At 43.5% G+C, this 19,114-nt stretch overlaps 1 protein-coding gene across 1 annotated transcript in view; it reads left to right on the forward strand.

The window, feature by feature from the left end:
* The window catches only part of EPHX4 (epoxide hydrolase 4), a 123,151-nt gene that overhangs the window by 48,314 nt on the left and 55,723 nt on the right, over nt 1-19,114 (forward strand). The window contains exons 3-4 of the mRNA XM_073643187.1: nt 4,011-4,168; nt 8,929-9,057. Coding sequence (XP_073499288.1) covers nt 4,011-4,168; nt 8,929-9,057 — 287 coding nt within the window. The remainder of the gene's footprint in view (nt 1-4,010; nt 4,169-8,928; nt 9,058-19,114) is intronic.

A 19,114-nucleotide genomic window follows, 5' to 3' on the forward strand; every position in this document is an offset into this window, starting at 1 on the left:
TGGTCTCACAAGGGGTCTGAGGATCTCATCTCGGTACCTAATGGCAGTCAGGCTACCTCTGGTGAGCACTTGGAGGGCTGTGCGGCCCTCCAAGGAAATGCCACCTCACACCATTACTGACCCACTGCCAAACCGGTAATTCTGAAGGATGTTGCAGGCAGCAGATCGCTCTCCACTGCGTCTCCAGACTCTGTCACGTCTGTCACATGTGCTCAGTGTGAACCTGCTTTCATCTATGAGTAGCACAGGGCGCCAGTGGCAAATGCCAAGCGTCCTGCACGGTGTTGGGCTGTGAGCACAACCCACATCTGTGGATGTCGGGCCCTCATACCACCCTCATGGAGTCGGTTTCTAACCGTTTGTGCAGACACATGCACATTTGTGGCCTGCTGGAGGTCATTTTGCAGGGCTCTGTCAGTGCTCCTGCTGTTCCTCCTTGCACAAAGGCTGAGGTAGCAGTTCTGCTGCTGGGTTGTTGCCCTCCTACGGCCCCCTCCACGTCTCCTGGTGTACTGGCCTGTCTCCTGGTAGCGCCTCCAGCTGCTGGAGACTACGCTGACAGACACAGCAAACCTTCTTGCCACAGCTCGCATTGATGTGCCATCCTGGATGAGCTGCACTACCTGAGCAACTTCTGTGGGTTGTAGAATCCATCTCATGCTACCACGAGTGTGAAAGCACAACCAACATTCAAAAGTGACCAAAACATCAGTCAGAAAGCATTGGTACTGAGATGGTGGTCCCCACCTGCAGAACCACTCCTTTATTGAGGGTGTCTTGATAATTGCCAATAATTTCCATCTATTGTCTATTCCATTTGCACAACAGCATGTGAAATTGATTGTCAATCAGTGTTGCTTCCTAAGTGGACAGTTTGATTTCACAGAAGTTTGATTTACTTGGAGTTATATTCTGTTTAAGTGTTCCCTTTATTTTTTTGAGCAGTGTATATTTATACTATACTATTTTATGATATTATGTGCTAAAAAAACATAAAACACAAATGCTCCCATCAAAAAATGTGAAAGTCTTTTATATGGGGATTGCGATGGTCAAATGCAAAGTGTGTTATGAATACTCGTACAGCCTTTATTTATTTTAGTTCCAAATTCCCCAATGATCCACTGATTCTACCAAGCACTGGTATCACGGAGATGTCGTTGCCATCCTCCCTTATGACGATATTGGTATTCCCAAGAGAGGAAATAATTACTAGTAAATAAAAATGTGTGAGGATAGCTATAATGATTCGGAAATAAATAGTCAATTTGCAGGTTGTTTTTCAGATATGATCAATACTTTACATTATTCATGATGTGTTAACGGTTCACAAGTTACTAGGACAATTTATATTTTTGTAAGCTTCCTAAAGTATTTATATTTGCTTTCTTTTGAAAGGCTGGTTTGATTGAGCTCTGAAAACTGCCATCCCCACAAATTCCACCTATAAATCATATTTGCCAACTCTACCAGAACATTCAGTAGAAAACTTCGGATCTCAATGGGAATGTGTCAGCAGGTTTTTGCTATTTAATCTGAGAGCAGCCTGATAAAGGGCAGAGAATCTCATTCCAGAGATGTGTCATTTATTAGGCTGTTTGCTGCAGTTTCAATACAATCAGTGTATTATCAGCAGGAGATTATCACTGCAGGACTAGGTGTTGCGTGTAAGAAAGTCAAGCTAATCTGTGTATCCCCGCCCCATCACTGATTGGCAGCTTACTGACAATGCACAGTGTACAGTAGAAGCAGCCAATCAGTGGTGTGGGCGGGGTTATACGTAGCTCAGCATTCCGAGCACTGCTACTTCTACAGCAGAGAAGGGATTCTATCAAAACTGCACCAAGCAGACCAGTAAGTGATACATCACTGGAATCAGGGTCTCTGCCCCTACATTATGCCGCTCTCAGATTACATAGCACAAATCTGCTGACTTATTCCCTTTAAAGTAATGTTCCCATGTTATGGTATGTCACTAGGATATGCTATCAGTTTATGATCAGTGGGAGACCTAACTCAGGGGCCCCAATCGATGACAATGAAGGCGACATAATGCTAGTTTAGTTCCCTCTGAAATAGAGTTACTTTTTTAAGGGAATGTGTCATCAGAAGAAGAACTGTTATTTCATTTAGTCTTTTATGTAAAACATAACTTTTTAAACTTTTTTTAGATTATTTTTTTTTTATTTTTCATATCACAATCTACTGTATATTAAAAAAAGAGGAGTCTTACAAATTTCACACTGGTCATAACATTAAACTCATACTTCTTGTTCTCTTCTGCAGCCATATGAACATAACTAGCAATAGACTGTCTCAGACCCCATTGACTTCTATAGAAGTATTTTCTGTGCATGCCTCGATCTGAGCATAGGTCACTGTGAAAGGAGCAGGGGGAAGGTGAGCTGTGATATCACATATTGTGAATGGTTGATCCTGTGTTGTCTTTCGTATATAGAGGCATCACCTTTCATTCTAACCCTATCTGCAATGAGAATGAGACTGCTGAAAAGTGATCTGTACGGAACAGGAAATATCAGTATAGTATAAATGTGAAAATATTTTGATAGATAGTGATATGGAAAACTGAAAAAAAAAATGTAAAAAGTAAGTTTCGCACATACTGACCTGTTGACCCACATAGACCAGGCGCCTCTTCTTTAAGACCCATTCCCCCCAGTAGCATGCTGAAGATACTCGGAAAGCACCCGAGCGTGCTCGGTGAAAGGGTTAAACGACCACACTCGTTCATCACTAAATGGTACATATCCAAGCAATACGTCATCACTTTGTAAGATAGTGAAAAGCTTATTTAAAGAACTATTCCTCAATAACAAATACTCAATACCAGTAACAAAAATGTGGCTGACCAAATTGTTTAATCTTTTTTGGAGAAATAATGGCTGTTATACATTAACACCATTATAAACTGCTATTAAAGAAGCCCTCCTCCCATCAAAGTTTTTATTCTCTTAATATATTGAAATCGTCATATTATACAGCACTGTGTACTTACAATTGCTCATTTTGCCTTTCTACCCAGCTAATTCTTCTTTTGTCTCTGTTCTATGTAGAAACAGGAAGTCTCTTGTCCCTACGTGAGTCATTCCCCTCTTCATCTCCTGACCTAGCTGCTCCCTACTTCTCCTGCCATTGACTTTTGCAGTGACTCATGACTCATAAAGGGAAAATTTACCTCCCGTTTCTACATAGAGCTTTGAAGGTTTTAGCTAGTGTTTTTAATCATGTGATGTCATAGAGCTAATGGAAAAGAGAAGAATTAGCTGGGTAGAAGGGTAAAATGAGCAATTGTAAGTACACAGTGCTATAATATGATGATTGCAATATATTAAGAGCATACAAACTTTGATGGGAGGTGTGCTTCTTTAAACAAGGGTACAAAGCACTTGGCTGAATGAGGCTTCATAATGTAATAGGAACACTTTGCAACACTGTATGTTTTTAGTAACTTTTAAAATGGACTGACTATTTTTTTTACTGTGAGCCAAAAAACTAACAAGCTGATAGTTGCTAACTACCTGCCTGTTCTATGAAGCACCGGCTCAGAGCGGTCATTGACTGCTCCAGCAGGCGATTCAGCTGCTCTGCGTCAACAAAGCAGCTCTTCCTCTTCCAGGCTGCTCTGTTGATGGGGCGTGACTCCTGACGTCATTCTGATTGAAAGCTTGCTCCCTGCAATTAGGTAGCGGGAGCTGGCTGTCAATCAGCATGATATCAGCAGTCACGCTCCGTCAACATAGCAGAGCAGAAGAGAAGAAGCTGCTCTGTTGATGTGACATCAGCGGAAGCGGCAGAATCCCCGGCAGGAGCCATTTGTGACCGCTCTGAGCTGGCAGAGATCTGCGCTGGGCAGAACAGGCTGGTAGTTAGCAGCTACCTGCCTGTTAGTTATTACGCCCACAGTAAAAGATGTATATAGTCCTGGATAACCCCTTTAACTATCATATATAATTAATTTGACTTATTTCTATCCTCTCTTCTAATTGTAGGTATTCATGGCGCCATCAGTTACGAGAATTTAAGCGGGAATATCGGGTGGTGGCTCTTGATTTGCGAGGATACGGAGAAACAGATGCACCTTCCAGTAAAGATAATTACAAATTAGACTATATCATTGTGGACGTCAAAGAAATTTTGGACTCTTTAGGTAAGAAAATATGGAATGACAAATATATTAAAAGGCTGTCTAGCTTCCGATTACAATGAGAGAACAGATTACTTTATGACGGGAGTGTCTACCATTGATTACACCCTCCTCATATGTCCTGCTGTTTGCAGAGTACAAATCCAGCTCTGCTACATAAATGGCTCAACTACTTCACAATCTAATTCTGTAAAACGCCACAAAAGTGGAACTTTTACTTTAAATGGAATTCACCGATAAGTATGACCACACTTTTATGCTAAAGAGATGAGATATATTCTTAGACATGAATGCGGGAAAATGAGTTCAGTTTAATAAAGTCAGTGACTTATTAAGGTTTCTTGGAAGCAAACACACATCAATATTCTGAATTTTAACAGCTGGCAAACTGTTTCCTATAATATCCTCCTTTGGAAGTCAATGGGCCATAATCCTGCGAATAGAAGTCATCATGGTTGATGTTCACATCATAACTGACCTGGAACGTTTGCCAGAGATCGCTCTCCGAGGTCACATATTGTAATAGATGGTATTCATAGCTGAATAGGAAAGTAAGTGACCCCTCGGCTTTACAATTGCTGCAGAGATTTGCACCTCACCATGTGCCAGCTTTCCGGGCTCCTTTATATTGGTGAAGGCACCGTTACTTTGTTATACATTGTAGCAGAAGTTTATGATGCAAACATGTTTATAAAAGTTTTTGGAGATTCAATAATCAACAGATTTATCTGCTCCGCATTCAAATTGGATAGTCTGACTTTAATTTAATGTGTACGGGCACCCTAGAGGATACGGACACCTTTGGGATAATTTTTTATTATGATATGGACACATTTGAGTAAATTTTTTTCTTTTACTTTTGCGTAAAAAGAATTTTTGCAATAGAGTTTCAGTAAACAATTTCTATCTGCTTGACTTCTACAATCTCTGTATATCACAGTATATAGACTGCAGAATGAGTTAGCAGTGAATCCGTCAGTGAGCTTATTCTGACAGTAGGGTTTGTAATTCTTATCTTTGCTCGCCTGAACTCTTCTAAGCTTTTCTATCATCACATCAAAGTTTAATTTTGACGTGGTCATGTATTTAGCTTAGAAAGTAGTTCGTACTACAGATAAGGATGACAAACTCTGCAGTCAGAATGAGCTCACTGAGGGACTCCCTATTAATTCATTCAACAGTCTGCTATGCACAGGGATATACAGAGGAAGTAGAAAATGTATGGTTCAACATTTTTAAAGGGATTTTCCACTTCCAAGAAAATGGACCCCCAACACTTTAAAATACCTAAAGCAAAAAAACTGAGCTGATACTCAGCCTCCCTGATCCAGCACCGGCTCGCCAACACTGCTCTCATCACTGTGTTTTGACTGCAGCAGTGACATCATGTTGACAGCGCACATCACCACTGTAGCCAATCACTGAGCTCAGCAGCTCGGCTAAGGTAGATGGCATGAGCCACTGAGGTCAGTGATTGGCTGTGGTGGTGATGTGCGCTGTCAAAATGATGTGATTGGTGCAGCCAAAACACTGAGACTGGAGCAGTGGCGGGGAGCTAACACTGGAACCCGGGGAGCGTGAGTACCTGCTCTGCTTATTGTTTTAGGTATTTTGAAGCATTTGGGGGTCCACTTTCTTGAAAGTGGAAAACTCCTTTAAGTAAACTCTAATGCAAAAAAAAAATGTAAAATACAATAATCTAAGTAAAAACAATTACCTCTGAAGGTGAACATAACTTTTAACATCCAAGTGCAGTTTACTGTAGACTTCCACGGATCTGCACAGGGATTAGCCCCATTGCCATTCATTAGGGCAAATCCTCAGATTTTCCTTGCTGAATACACAGAAATAAGTAGTATGCTGTTTCCTCTGCACTTTTTTTTACAATAGTGCCAAAATTCTCCATTAAAAGGCACAAAAGGCAACTGTAAAGATATTTTATTAGTCCAAATGTGTGATAAAAGACCCCAAAACAAATCTTTTTTGCCCTACAGGCAAGATAGATGAGATTGAACTGTTTGTGGACCTAAATACCTTGCTACCTATCAGGAAAGTTATTACCTCGATGTGTTTGAAGAAAGCACTGAACCTTGTAAAGAGCAGCACTTCTGAAATTTTAATCTCATGTTTGTGTGCTCGGTCCATATTTAGTGACCCATTTTATCCATTTTTGGACTAATCGCTTTTTTTTCCATTGGGTGGAACATAACGAAAAGAGCTGTCGAGGACTCCTGCTGCACCAAGCTTCAATAGCATTCCAGCACAACTGAACAAGGCAAGCTGTTGAGGGATTGCTTTTTTTATCAGCCAATTCTCACATAAGAACATGTGTAAGAAAGTAACCTAATTTTCATACATAGCTGGATAGAGAATAGTTGATAATTTTTGGACATTCTTTTTATTTTTGTATTTTATATATATTTTTGCGTTTTACTATTTGTGGTTTTACTATTGTGGTTGTCCGGACTTGGGCTCAAGTCTGCAGTTACTCTGTGACTACAGACTTGTGAATCCTCATAGCGTGCACAGTGCGCGCTGTTAGGATTCTTCGGTGCCGGCACCGGGAGTTGACAGTCATGTGAACCCAAGTATGAGATTTGCATACTTTCAGACACATTCTGACTAGACTTGTCCAGACTCGCTCAAGTTAAACGTCTGGTCGGCAGGAAACCACAAGTATGCAGATCGTATACTAGCGGTCACACGCCCGGCTGCTCCCAACACTGGAGAATCTTGACAGCACACACACTGCTGTGAAGATACACAAGTCTGCAGTCACATAGAGTGACTGTAGACTTGAACCCCAAGCCTGGACAACCACTTTAAAGGGAATCTTTCACCAGGTATGTGCTACCTCATCTGAGAGCAGTCTAATGCAGGAAAAGAGACCCTGATTCTAGCAACATATCCCTTAGTTTACTGGGTGCAACAGTTGTGACACAATCAGAGATCTTTCATGCATCATGTAGCAGAGCTCACACTAGTCTCTCTATGTACATTGTCTATTGACAGTAAGCTGCTTATCACAGGAAGGGGCGGAGTTGGACAACTTGGCATGAGACAGCTAGTCAGGGCTATGATAATGTCCTAGAGATAAAACCTTCATTGTAAGTAAACTACAGCACACAGCCTGATAAGTGACACATCACTGAATTCAGTGTTTTAACCCCTATCTCATGCTGTCCTCAGATTACATAGCAAAAACCTGCTGACAAATTCCCTTTAATGGAGACATGTGAGTAAGCCACTGCCAGACCTCTCTCCTGGGAGGACATACCTAATTCATTTTCCCCCAACATCATCTGTCATAGGGAGCACAAATACTTTACATGGTTAGCTGGCCTTGCTAAATTTGGCAGTTTTGGCCAACTTTTCTCTAATTTATCTAGAGTGGCCTTAACAAGAGGCTGTCTCTTTGAGGCTATCTCATCTCAATCATAAAAAAATGTGTCCACATATATAACATTTTTTTTTTGTGCTACACACCCGATAAGTCCATAAATATGTGACAATGGACAACAAATAGCTATCCTGTAAGACAACTTGTATTCCCGAAAAATATATGGCGTCGGACTTCAAGAAGTAGTTTGGGCTGAGTATGTTCTGTTCTAGAATGTTAAAGTTTCAATTCTTCCTGACAATGAGCATGGAAATTCCACTGATGATAAAAATTTTATTAACACAGCATATTGTAAATCTGGGGATATGCAACATTCCCAAGTACGAAATTTAGGTGATTTCTTGTTTTAACTCCTATTATGTCATGGAGCAGGTTTATGGACATAGGGCAAGTGCTGGCTGTGTTAAGCACTTAAATGCCGCTGTCAATATCTGGCAGCTGAGGGCTAGTTGAAGGCCCATGTTTCATTCATGATTGCAGACATAGGTTGGGCTTCATAGAAGATAATTATTTCCACTGTATACTGCAATACTGCAGTATTTAGTACAATCACAGCAGATCATCTATAGTAACTAAAAAGTAGTTAAAACTTAAAGTTTTTAAAAGCATTCAAATAAAAAATAAGAAACATAAAAAAATAACCATATTATTGTCCATAAAAATCAAATCTATCCAAAGAAAAAAACTATTTAACCCATAAATTAAATGATGTATAGAAAAATAATCGATACAACTAAAATGTTATCTTTCAATCTTTGCATCTCCCCCCAAAAAAATCAATAAAAAGGAATCAAAACATAGTATATTCCACAGAATGGTAAGCTTAAAACTATAGCTCGCCACACAAAAAAAGAGTCCTCATAAAGCTCCATCGGCGAAAAAAGATCAAAAGTTATGGGTCTTGGAAAATGGAGACACAAACAAAAAATTTTTCATACAAAGTTCATAATTTTCTAAGTCACTAAAATATTACCGGAAACTATGTAAGTTTGGTATCGCCATAATAGTACTGACCTGGAGAATCATATTGCCAGGTCAAATTTACTGCACACTGAACAACGAGAAACGAAAACCCCAAAATAATAATGATGGAATTGCGTTTTCTTTATCATGTCTCTCTTGGAATTTTTTTTTTTCATAATTTTCAATGCATTATATGATAAAGTGAATGGCGTCATTCAAAACTACAGCTTGTCATGCAACAAATAATCTATTGTATAGCTATATTAACAGAAAAATTAATTAGCGACTTGGAAGAAGGGGAGGAAAAATCAAAAATCTACAAAATTAAAATTGGCTGTGTCATTAAGAGGTTAATAATTAAAATAATATTGATTTTTTTTTCTATCTGTTTTTTTTATAGGTTACACCAAATGTGTCCTTATAGGCCATGACTGGGGTGGGATGATTGCTTGGTTAATTGCTATATGCTATCCAGAGATGGTTACCAAACTTATAGTTTTGAGTTTTCCCCATCCTACTGTATTTACAGGTGAGTTGGACAAAATACGGCGCAGTGTGTTTATTATAAAGGCTATGTTACATAATTCTCTACTAGAATGCCCCCTTCTCTGTCACTAATGACTGGCATTAAAACAGTTTTCATACACCCATGCACCCATCCAAATTTGTTGAAAAAAAATATATATACAGTACAGACCAAAAGTTTGAACACACCAACGAAGGCTTTTGTACAAAGCCAGACGATTAGATTAGTTAAGCTAAGAGAAGTACACTATTGTGTTTAAATTGAATTGTATATATACAGTACAGACCAAAAGTTTGGACACACCTTCTCATTTAAAGATTTTTCTGTATTTTCTTGACTATGAAAATTGTACATTCACACTGAAGACATCAAAACTATGAATTAACACATGTGGAATTATATACTTAACAAAAAAGTGTGAAACAACTGAAAATATGTCTTATATTCTAGGTTCTTCCAAGTAGCCACCTTTTGCTTTGATGACTGCTTTGCACACTCTTGGCATTCTCTTGATGAGCTTCAAGAGGTAGTCACCGGAAATGGTTTTCCAACAATCTTGAAGGAGTTCCCAGAGATGCTTAGCACTTGTTGGCCCTTTTGCCTTCACTCTGCGGTCCAGCTCACCCCAAACCATCTCGATTGGGTTCAGGTCTGGTGACTGTGGAGGCCAGGTCATCTGGCGTAGCCCCCCATCACTCTCCTTCTTGGTCAAATAGCCCTTACACAGCCTGGAGGTGTGTTTGGGGTCATTGTCCTGTTGAAAAATAAATGATGGTCCAACTAAACGCAAACCAGATGGAATGTTAATTCATAGTTTTGATGCCTTCAGTGTGACTGTACAATTTTCATAGTCATGAAAATACAGAAAAATCTTTAAATTAGAAGGTGTGTCCAAACTTTTGGTCTGTACTGTACATGTACCAGCTTGTTTTAATTAATAGAATTTATTATATCCCATATGTAGTTAGGTAAAGTAAATGGGTGTATATGCCTAGTATTCTGACCAAAGACCACAAGGTAATTAAGCTGGGTGTGAGGATTTTGAAAGATATGGGAAAAAGAAGTTTAAATAGACCTTACATTGAATGTCCGTCTTTTAACACTATGTGGATTTTAGGTCACTATGTTGTTGTTGTGTTTTGTTCTTTATTGATTTTTTTAAAAATTTTATTTCATATTGTATTACTGAATTGAGAGTGCACAGGGATGACCATTAAATAGGGAAAATAAGACCTCTGTTATCATGATTTGTGGGGGTCCCAGTAGTGGAATCCCCAATGATCGTACATTTACCACCTATTCAAAGGGGTAGGTGATAAATGTTAATGAACTGAGCTATCCCCCTTAATGGGAGCCTTTTCATGCTACCTGAGCCATGGGTGGCATGGTATATAGACAAACTCCCATATTACAGAAAGCGATGTCTTATTCTTAAACACTTCAGTGTTCAGAGAAAACATAAGTTGCTGGGGATATTGAGCCCTCCATAAAAATGTAGTTTCAATAGCTAGGAAGATAACTGTTTATTAAAAAATAATTAGTACATAAATATGGACACATTAATGTTTAAAAGGAACCATTAAGCACATTTTTACATATGAATGTAGTGGTATGGCTGTGTACGTGGTGAAACTAGAGTCCGAAGGGCCCGGTGCAAAATTTGGATCTGGCCTCCCCCGTCCTTTGCCACACACACCTACACCCCCCAACCCCGCATGTTGGTCAGATGTATGGGCCCTTGTAGCATTCTAAATCCTAGAAGGAAATATGACTTGCACCCACTTCCCCATTATGTAGTAAAGTTTGGGGTCACCCAGACAATTTTGTGTTTTCCATGAAAACTCATACTTCTATTTATCAAATGAGTTGCAAAATGATTAGAAAATATAGTCCAGACATTGACAAGGTTAGAAATAATGATTTTTATTTGAAAGAATAATTTTCTCCTTCAAACTTTGTTTTCGTCACAGAATGTTCCCTTTGCAGCAATTACAGCATTGCAGACCTTTGCCATTCTAGCTGTTAATTTGCTGAGGTAATCTTGAGAAATTTCACCCATGCTTCCTGAAGCCCCTCCCACAAGTTGGATTGGCTTGATGGGCACTTTTTACGTACCATACGGTCAAGCTACTCCCACAACAGCTCAATGGGGTTGAGAACCATTACAGATAGAATACCAGCTGCTTGCTTCTTCCCTAAATAGTTCATGCATAATTTGGAGGTGTGATTTGGGTCTTTGTCCTGTTGTAGGATGAAATTGGCTCCAACCAAGCGCTGTCCACAGAGTATGGCATGGCATTGCAAAATGGAGTGATAGCCTTCCTTATTCAAAATCCCATTTACCTTGTTCAAATCTCCCACTTTACCAGCACCAAAGCAACCCCAGACCATCACATTACCTCCACCATGCTTGACAGATGGCGTCAGGCACTCTTCCAGCAACTTTTCAGTTGTTCTGCATCTCAGAAATGTTCTTCTGTGTGATCCAAACAGCTTAAACTTTGATTCGTCTGTCCACAAAACTTTTTTCCAATCTTCCTCTGTCCAATGTCTGTGTTCTTTTGCCCATATTAATCTTTTACTTGTAACATCCCTGGCGGCGTGCCGGCATGGCTTACCACCTCCCACCATGCAAGACCACCATCTTACCTATCAGTTCAGGTTGCACACTTTGCTCCAGTACCTGCTGTGTTTCTTGTCTGATTGCCTAGGGCGGTGGCGCGGTTACTGCCTGATTCTTATAGTTACTGTGTGCACAGTCCTAATGCCTCCCCAGCCTATTGCTGTGAGTCATTGGATACTTAAACCCCCTCCCCCCAGTAGGAGGTGCCTGAGCAACACTTTCTTACAGTGTGTTCTGTGCAACGGAGTTGCCAGGTACTGTCCTGTATCTTGTTTGTTTCCTCCACCCTGGGGGCTGTATACCCAGGCCTGTTACCTGTATCTGTGACTTCTAGTCTGTTTCCGCCACCCTGGGGGCTGAGTTCCCAGGCTCGTTCCTGTATCTTGTTCCTGGTTCAGTTCCTGTCTGAACTGTGTCCTAGCCCGTTACCTGTTTGTCTCTGTCTGAACCTTCCCTTTTCCTGCAGTGTCTGAACCTGCACCTAACTCCAACTCGTTGTCTCTGTACTTCTGTTTGTGAGTTTTGTGTCCACTCGCTACTTCATAGTAAGTACCTTGTGTGTATCTGTTTCTGCTTGTCCTGTTTCCCTGCCTCCGTATCTACCTCCTGTGCTCTAACTTTCTTCTTCTATTTTCCAGTCTGTTCCATGTAAACAGAGCCCTGTCCTGTCTGCCTGCACCTTCTGCTCTCTTCTGCTCTGCTTGTCCACCGCATCTGCGGTTTCGCTCTGCTCTGCTTGTCCACCGCACCTGCGGTTTCGCTTTGCTCTGCTCTGCTTGTCCACCGCACCTGCGGTTTTGCTCCGCTCTGCTTGTCCACCGCACCTGCGGTTTTGCTCCGCTCTGCTTGTCCACCGCACCTGCGGTTTTGCTCCGCTCTGCTTGTCCACCGCACCTGCGGTTTTGCTCCGCTCTGCTTGTCCACTGCACCTGCGGTTTTGCTCCGCTCTGCTTGTCCACCGCACCTGCGGTTTTGCTCCGCTCTGCTTGTCCACCGCACCTGCGGTTTCGCTCCGCTCTGCTTGTCCACCGCACCTGCGGTTTTTCTTCTCTGCTTGTTCACCGCATTTGTGATTTTGCTCTGCTCTGCTTGTCCACCGCACCTGCGGTTTCGCTCTGTTCTGCCCCGCTTGTCCTCCGCGCCTGTGGTACTGCTCTGCTAGTCCACCGCACCCGCGGCTCTGTTCCTGTTTCCCAGTCTGTACTGGTCCCTATCCAGCTTGCAATCATACCTGCCAGTACCCGCCTGTCTGCATACCAGCCGTGCCTGCCAGTACCCGCCTGTCTGCATACCAGCCGTGCCTGCCAGTACCCGCCTGTCTGCATACCAGCCGTGCCTGCCAGTACCCACCTGTCTGCATACCAGCTGTGCCTGCCCTTTCCTGCATTCCCCGGTGTGGGTCAACAGCTGTGACCGGGGTCTGACCTGGAGTAGCACCTGTTCCCTCTGCTCGGTTCCTCCCTGGTTCACGGAGTCGACTGAGCCGCCGTGCGACCTTGGTCGAACCGAGATGATACTTGGTCACGCCCCTCCATGCACTCCTCGGTTCATGATCCAGTCGGATCACTAACCATACTCACGCCAGTCAATCCGGGCGCGAGTGTAACATTCCTTTTATTAGTCAGTCTCAGATATGGCTTTTTCATTGTCACTTTGCCCTGAAGGCCAGCATCCCAGAGTCGCCTCTTCACTGTAGATGTTGATACTGGCGTTTTGCATGTACTATTTAATGAAGCTGCCAGTTGAAGAGCTGTGAGGTGTCGATTTCTCAAACTAGAGACTCTAATGTACTTGTTGCTCAGTTGTGCAGCGGGGCCTCCCACTTCTCTTTCTACTCTGGTTAGAGCCCGTTTGTGCTCTCCTCTGAAGGGAGTAGTACACACCATTGTAGGAAATCTTCAGTTTCTTGGCAACTTCTCACATGGAATAGCCTTCATTTCTAAAAACAAGAATAGACTGTCGAGTTTCACATGAAAGTTCTCTTTTTCTGGCCATTTTGAGACTTTCATAGAATAAACAAATATAATGCTCCAGATTCTCAACTAGCTCAAAGGTAGGTCAATTTTATAGCTTGTCAAATCAGCCAAACCTTTTTCAGCTGGGCTAACATACTTGTGCAAGGGTTTTCTAGGGTATTCTAAACATCCATTAGCCTTCTTACACAGTTAGCAAACACAATGTACCATTAAAACACTGGAGTGGTGGTTGTTGGAAATGGGCCTCTATACACCTATGTAGATATTGCAATAAAAACAAGACGTTTGCAGCTAGAATAGTCATTTACCACATTAACAATGTATAGAGTGTTTCTGATTCATTTAATGTTAGCTTCATTGAAAAGAAATGTGCTTTTCTTTCAAAAATAGTGAAATTTCTAAATGACCCCAAACTTTTGAACGGTAGTGTATGTGCCCCATCCTGGTATACAGTACAGACCAAAAGTTTGGACACACCTTCTCATTTAAAGATCTTTCTGTATTTTCATGACTTTGAAAATTGTACATTCACACTGAAGGCATCAAAACTATGAATTAACACATGTGGAATTATATACTTAACAAAAAAGTGTGAAACAACTGAAAAAAGAGAATGCCAAGAGTGTGCAAAGCAGTCATCAAAGCAAAAGGTGGCTACTTTGAAGAACCTAGAATATAAGACATATTTTCAGTTGTTTCACACTTTTTTGTTAAGTATATAATTCCACATGTGTTAATTCATAGTTTTGATATCTTCAGTGTGAATGTTCAATTTTCAAAGTCATGGAAACACAGAAAAATCTTTAAATGAGAAGGTGTGTCCAAACTTTTGGTCTGTACTGTATATGTCTTTCATCCTGGCCATATGCTGGTATATATATATATCTATCCTCAATCCTGGTATATATGTTCCCCATCCTGGTTCCTATCCTGTTATATATGTTCCCCATCCTCTTATATATCTTTCCCATACTGGTATATATCTTCCCCATCCTTATATATATCTTCTCTATCCTGGGCCCATCCTGGTATATATGTTCCCCATCCTGGTATATATGTCCCTTATCCAGGTTTATATATCCTGGTATATATATCCCCATCCTGGTATATATGTTCCTTACCCTGGGCACCTTCCTGGTATATTTATCCCCCATCCTGGTATATGTCCCCTATTCTGCCGTTGTTCTTTAATGCGTAGAAAAAAAAAAAGATTCTGCTCCCCATCCGTGCAGCTTCCTCTTCTGAAGCCAGCAGCTGACTTCAACATGCAAGTCACGGAGCGAATGACGTCATCTGCCCCCAGTCCTGTGCACATTGATGTCACCTGCTGGCTTCCGATTGGCCAGCAGTGAATATTGCCGAGCACGGACCCCTGCGCTGCAATTTACTTTAGTTGAATGTGCGTCCAAGGACCCACATCCCGATGAAGTTTGTTCTGGCGTTGGTGGGCTTCTCACACCCACGGGCCATGTCGCAGTTTCCATCTCTGCGACCGCGAGCATTATGCCCCTGGCTGTGTAGGTGCTTGACCCACAATAAAAATGATACTTAAAGATCCAATGTGCCACTTGTGAAGAATATTCAAGACAATCCCATGACCATCACTGTGCACTACGTGGCAGGTTTTATAGAGCTCTCCATGGGGGGACATAATAAATGTGTACAAATATGTTAGGGGACAGTATAGAGATCTTGCCCGGGATTTGTTCAAAAGGAGGGATATTACGGTAACAAGAGGGCATTCGCTAAGACTGGAAGAGAAAAGGTTTCAGCACCAGCATAGGAAGGGGTTCTTTACGGTAAGAGCAGTGAGAATATGGAATTCACTGAGTGAGGAGACGGTAATGTCAGATTCACTACACCAGTTCAAGCGGGGACTGGATGCATTTCTAGATACCAGGCAGATTTCAGCGTATACTTAAAAATAAAATAAAATAGTAGGTTGATACAGGGATTTATTCTGACTGCTGGTTTCAGAGTCGGGAGGGAATTTTTCCTCAGGTGAAGATTGGCTAAATCATTTGAGGTTTTTGCCCTCCTCTGGATCAACATTAGCAGTTACAGAACTAATAGGTCGAACTTGATGGACGCAAGTCTTTATTCGGCTTTAAAAACTATGTATGTACAGTGTAATTCGGCACTGCAGCTTGCAAAGGAGGGGGCTGACAGGCCGTGAGTGACAAAATCCCCCACCAGCAGCTGTACAGCTGCTGCAGCCCAGCCATGTGTCCCTTTATTTGAGAAGCTATAACTCAACACCGAGTTATGGGAATACGATATCTCTCAGGGATCAACCAACCCGATTTTTGGGAACCTGGGATAATGGAGAATATCGCCCTAGCTCTCAGCACATTCCAGTGCCTACGAATAAGGAGATACCCTGCACTGCCTTGAAGGGGCCGGCCCCTTTGATCCCGGTGTTTGGTATCCACTAGTGATGAGCGAGCATGCTCGCTACTCGCCTGAGCATCTCACTGCTCGAGATGCTCGGCGCTCGCCGAGTATTTCCGGGGTTGCTCGGCAGGAGCTCGGGTCCCCTCCCTGCATGTTTGGTGCTCTTTAGAGTGTCAATCAACATGCAGGGATTGCCTGCCACTCACTGTAATGCCGTAGCCATGTTGGTTGTGGGCATTACAGTGATTGGCTGGCCAAACAGCGTCATCAGGTCTATATCAGACCTGGCGCCGCTGTGCTTGTCACAGTCACTCCAGAGTAGGGAGAGGTGCTGCTGTGTCAGGGAGAGATTTGCTTGTGTATTAGGTAGTGTAGGGAGAAAAACCGTACATTACACATATCCATCTTAACAAACAGTCCTTTTGAGGACTAACTAATCCATCTGCAGAGATATCAGGCAGGCAGTGTATATAGGCAGGCAGGCAGTGTATATAGCAGACTGCAGTGCATATAGCGCAAGAGGCTCCATTCCAATTCTGCCTTCTGCTGCTGTTAGATATTTCTATACAAAGGCCCAGGTCTCAGGGGCCAGGAATACTTTTTTTTTGGATCTTTATCCTCATTATTTGCTTAAAGAGCAATCCAGAGAACACCGTTTTTCTGCGCCATTTGCTTGTTGGCACTGCAGAATACAGCCAGGTCCTTGCCATATTACAGCGCTAGAAATCCAGCTATCCGTCAAACGGATCACATATACATTGTCAGAAAATACTGCCATTTCTGGCCTCCATTAAAAATTTCTTTCAGTGTGTCAGTGAAGCAATTCACAGCAGTTTGCTGTTCAATCTACTTACCTACAGGCTGTAACGGGTCTGGGAGGTGGAACCTCTGAGCTATTATACAAAGGGGCAGTCTTTGTAAGGAGGCAGGTGGCTCCCAGGGAAGGCGGGAAGGTAGACACGGCAAGTGACGGGAACAGTCTCTTGACAGGCGGGTGGTCACGGCAAGTGACAGCGGAGCCTCCAGGTAGGCTAGCAGGCAGGTAGCAGGAGGGTGCTCCCAGGTGAGCGGGCAAGAGTCTCTGGACAGGCAGGTGGTCACAGCAAGTGACGGCTAAGCCTACAGGTAGGCTAGCAGGCGGGTAGCATGTGAGCGCTCCCAGGTGAGCGGGTAAGAGTCTCACGGCTGGCTGGCAGGTGGTCACGACAAGTGACGGCAGAGCCTCCAGGTAGGCTAGCAGGCAGGTAGCAGGTGGGCGCTCCCAGGTGAGCGTGCAGACTGATCCATAGACAGACTGGCAGGTGCTGGTAGGCAGACTGTCGGACCGCAGAAATGCAAGCAGATAGACAGGTATCAGGCAGGTATCAAGCAGGAATCTGGCAGGTAACTGGCAGGTATCTGGTAACGGGACCTGAGGGCTGAAGCAGAGTTGATAGGCTTTGCAACAACATTGCTCGGGCACCTCCATTTTGGAGGAGGTGCCTTATATATGGTGAGATCCTCCGGCCATTGGCCGGGGACTCCTTAGGACGGCGCGCGCGGCCCCTTTAAGAGAGGGGGAGCGCGCGCGCTTGCGCCCTAAACACAATGGCCGGGAAGCAGCGCGCGCTGCCAGCAGAGCAGGAGGAAGACGCCGGGCACGGAGCGGAGGGGAACGGCGTCCCTGCCTAGCAGGAGGCAGGGACGCCAACGCTACACAGGCCAGGTATTTAAAACTCTGTTTTCTCCGTCACACGGATCACATATAAGTTTGCTCCAAACTCAGTCATTTGTAGTGAGCATGGAAGATACTGTCCTCCATTTAAAATGGGCAAGGCACGTGGCAAGGGACGGGGAACTGGACGTGATGGTAATGGTGCATGCAGAGGCTGAGGACAATGCTGTGGGCAAGCTGAAATTGTGCCACAACAAACACCCACATCTTCTCGCCTGACCTTCCTGTCCCAATTTCTAGGGGACCGCAGCACACCACTATTGAACCCAGAGCAGTGTCAAAAGGTTGCTGTTTGGATAGCGGATCATGCTTCCAGTCACTTAGGCACCACCACCCTGTCTTCCACATGGTCAAGTCTCAGTAGCCGTGAGTCTGGACCGCATATTCCTCACCCTGATCCTCCTTCCTCCCACCATGCCGAGTGCTCAGAGACAACTGATCCCACACTTGGACACTCCGAAGAGCTGTTCACTTTTCCATTTATAGATTCGGGCCTCTCGCCCGGTCCACTTGAAGCGGTGCAAGAGGAGATCGCGTGTAGCGATGCCCAAATATTTGAGCAGCCACGGTCACACGAAGGCGACGGTGGGAAAGTCTCACAAGAGGTGGACGATGATGAGACACAATTGCCAGAAAGTCAGGAGGAGGACCAGGGTGCGGAAGTGGAAGACGAGGTGGTGGATGATATACTAACTGACCCAACCTGGCAGGAGGACATGCAGAGTGAGAACAGCAGTACACAGCGGGAGGGAGGCAGAGCACCCCAACAGGCAGGAAGAAGCAGTGTGGTGGCCGCAGACAGAAGGCAGGCAACTGTTTCCCTTAACACCAACACGAAGGAAGTTGCCAGTACAACTGTTAGGTCTTCCCGAGTCTGGTTGTTTTTTAAAGACTCTGCCGATAACCCCAAAAAGGCCATTTGCACCACCTGCCAGGCCAGCATCAGCAGGGGTGGCAAAACGACCAGCCTGACCACCACCAGCATGATCAGGCACATGGCAGCAAAGCACCCGACTTTGTGGGCCGAACCCCAGGGTACAGGAACAGTGTCTGCAGGTGGCACCATTGCTTCTTCCACTGTTGTGCATGCAAGCCAATCCCCTGTCCATGGTGCATGCAAAGATGCCTCCTTCCCTGCACCTGTCGTTGCGCACTCTCAAGTAGCAGCATCTGGAAGCACGTCCATGTCCTTGTCCCAGTGCAGCGTTCAGTTGTCCATACCCCTGTCCTTGGAACGCAAGCGCAAATATGCAGCCAACACCCCACAGGCCACACTACTAAATTCTCACATTTCACAACTGCTTGCCATCGAAATGTTGCCTTTTAGGCTCGTGGAGATGGAAGCATTCCGCA

This window comes from Phyllobates terribilis, unplaced genomic scaffold, assembly GCF_046119375.1.
Source record: "Phyllobates terribilis strain yellow unplaced genomic scaffold, ASM4611937v1 Scaffold_8__6_contigs__length_399053987, whole genome shotgun sequence".
Taxonomy (NCBI): Eukaryota; Metazoa; Chordata; class Amphibia; order Anura; family Dendrobatidae; genus Phyllobates; species Phyllobates terribilis.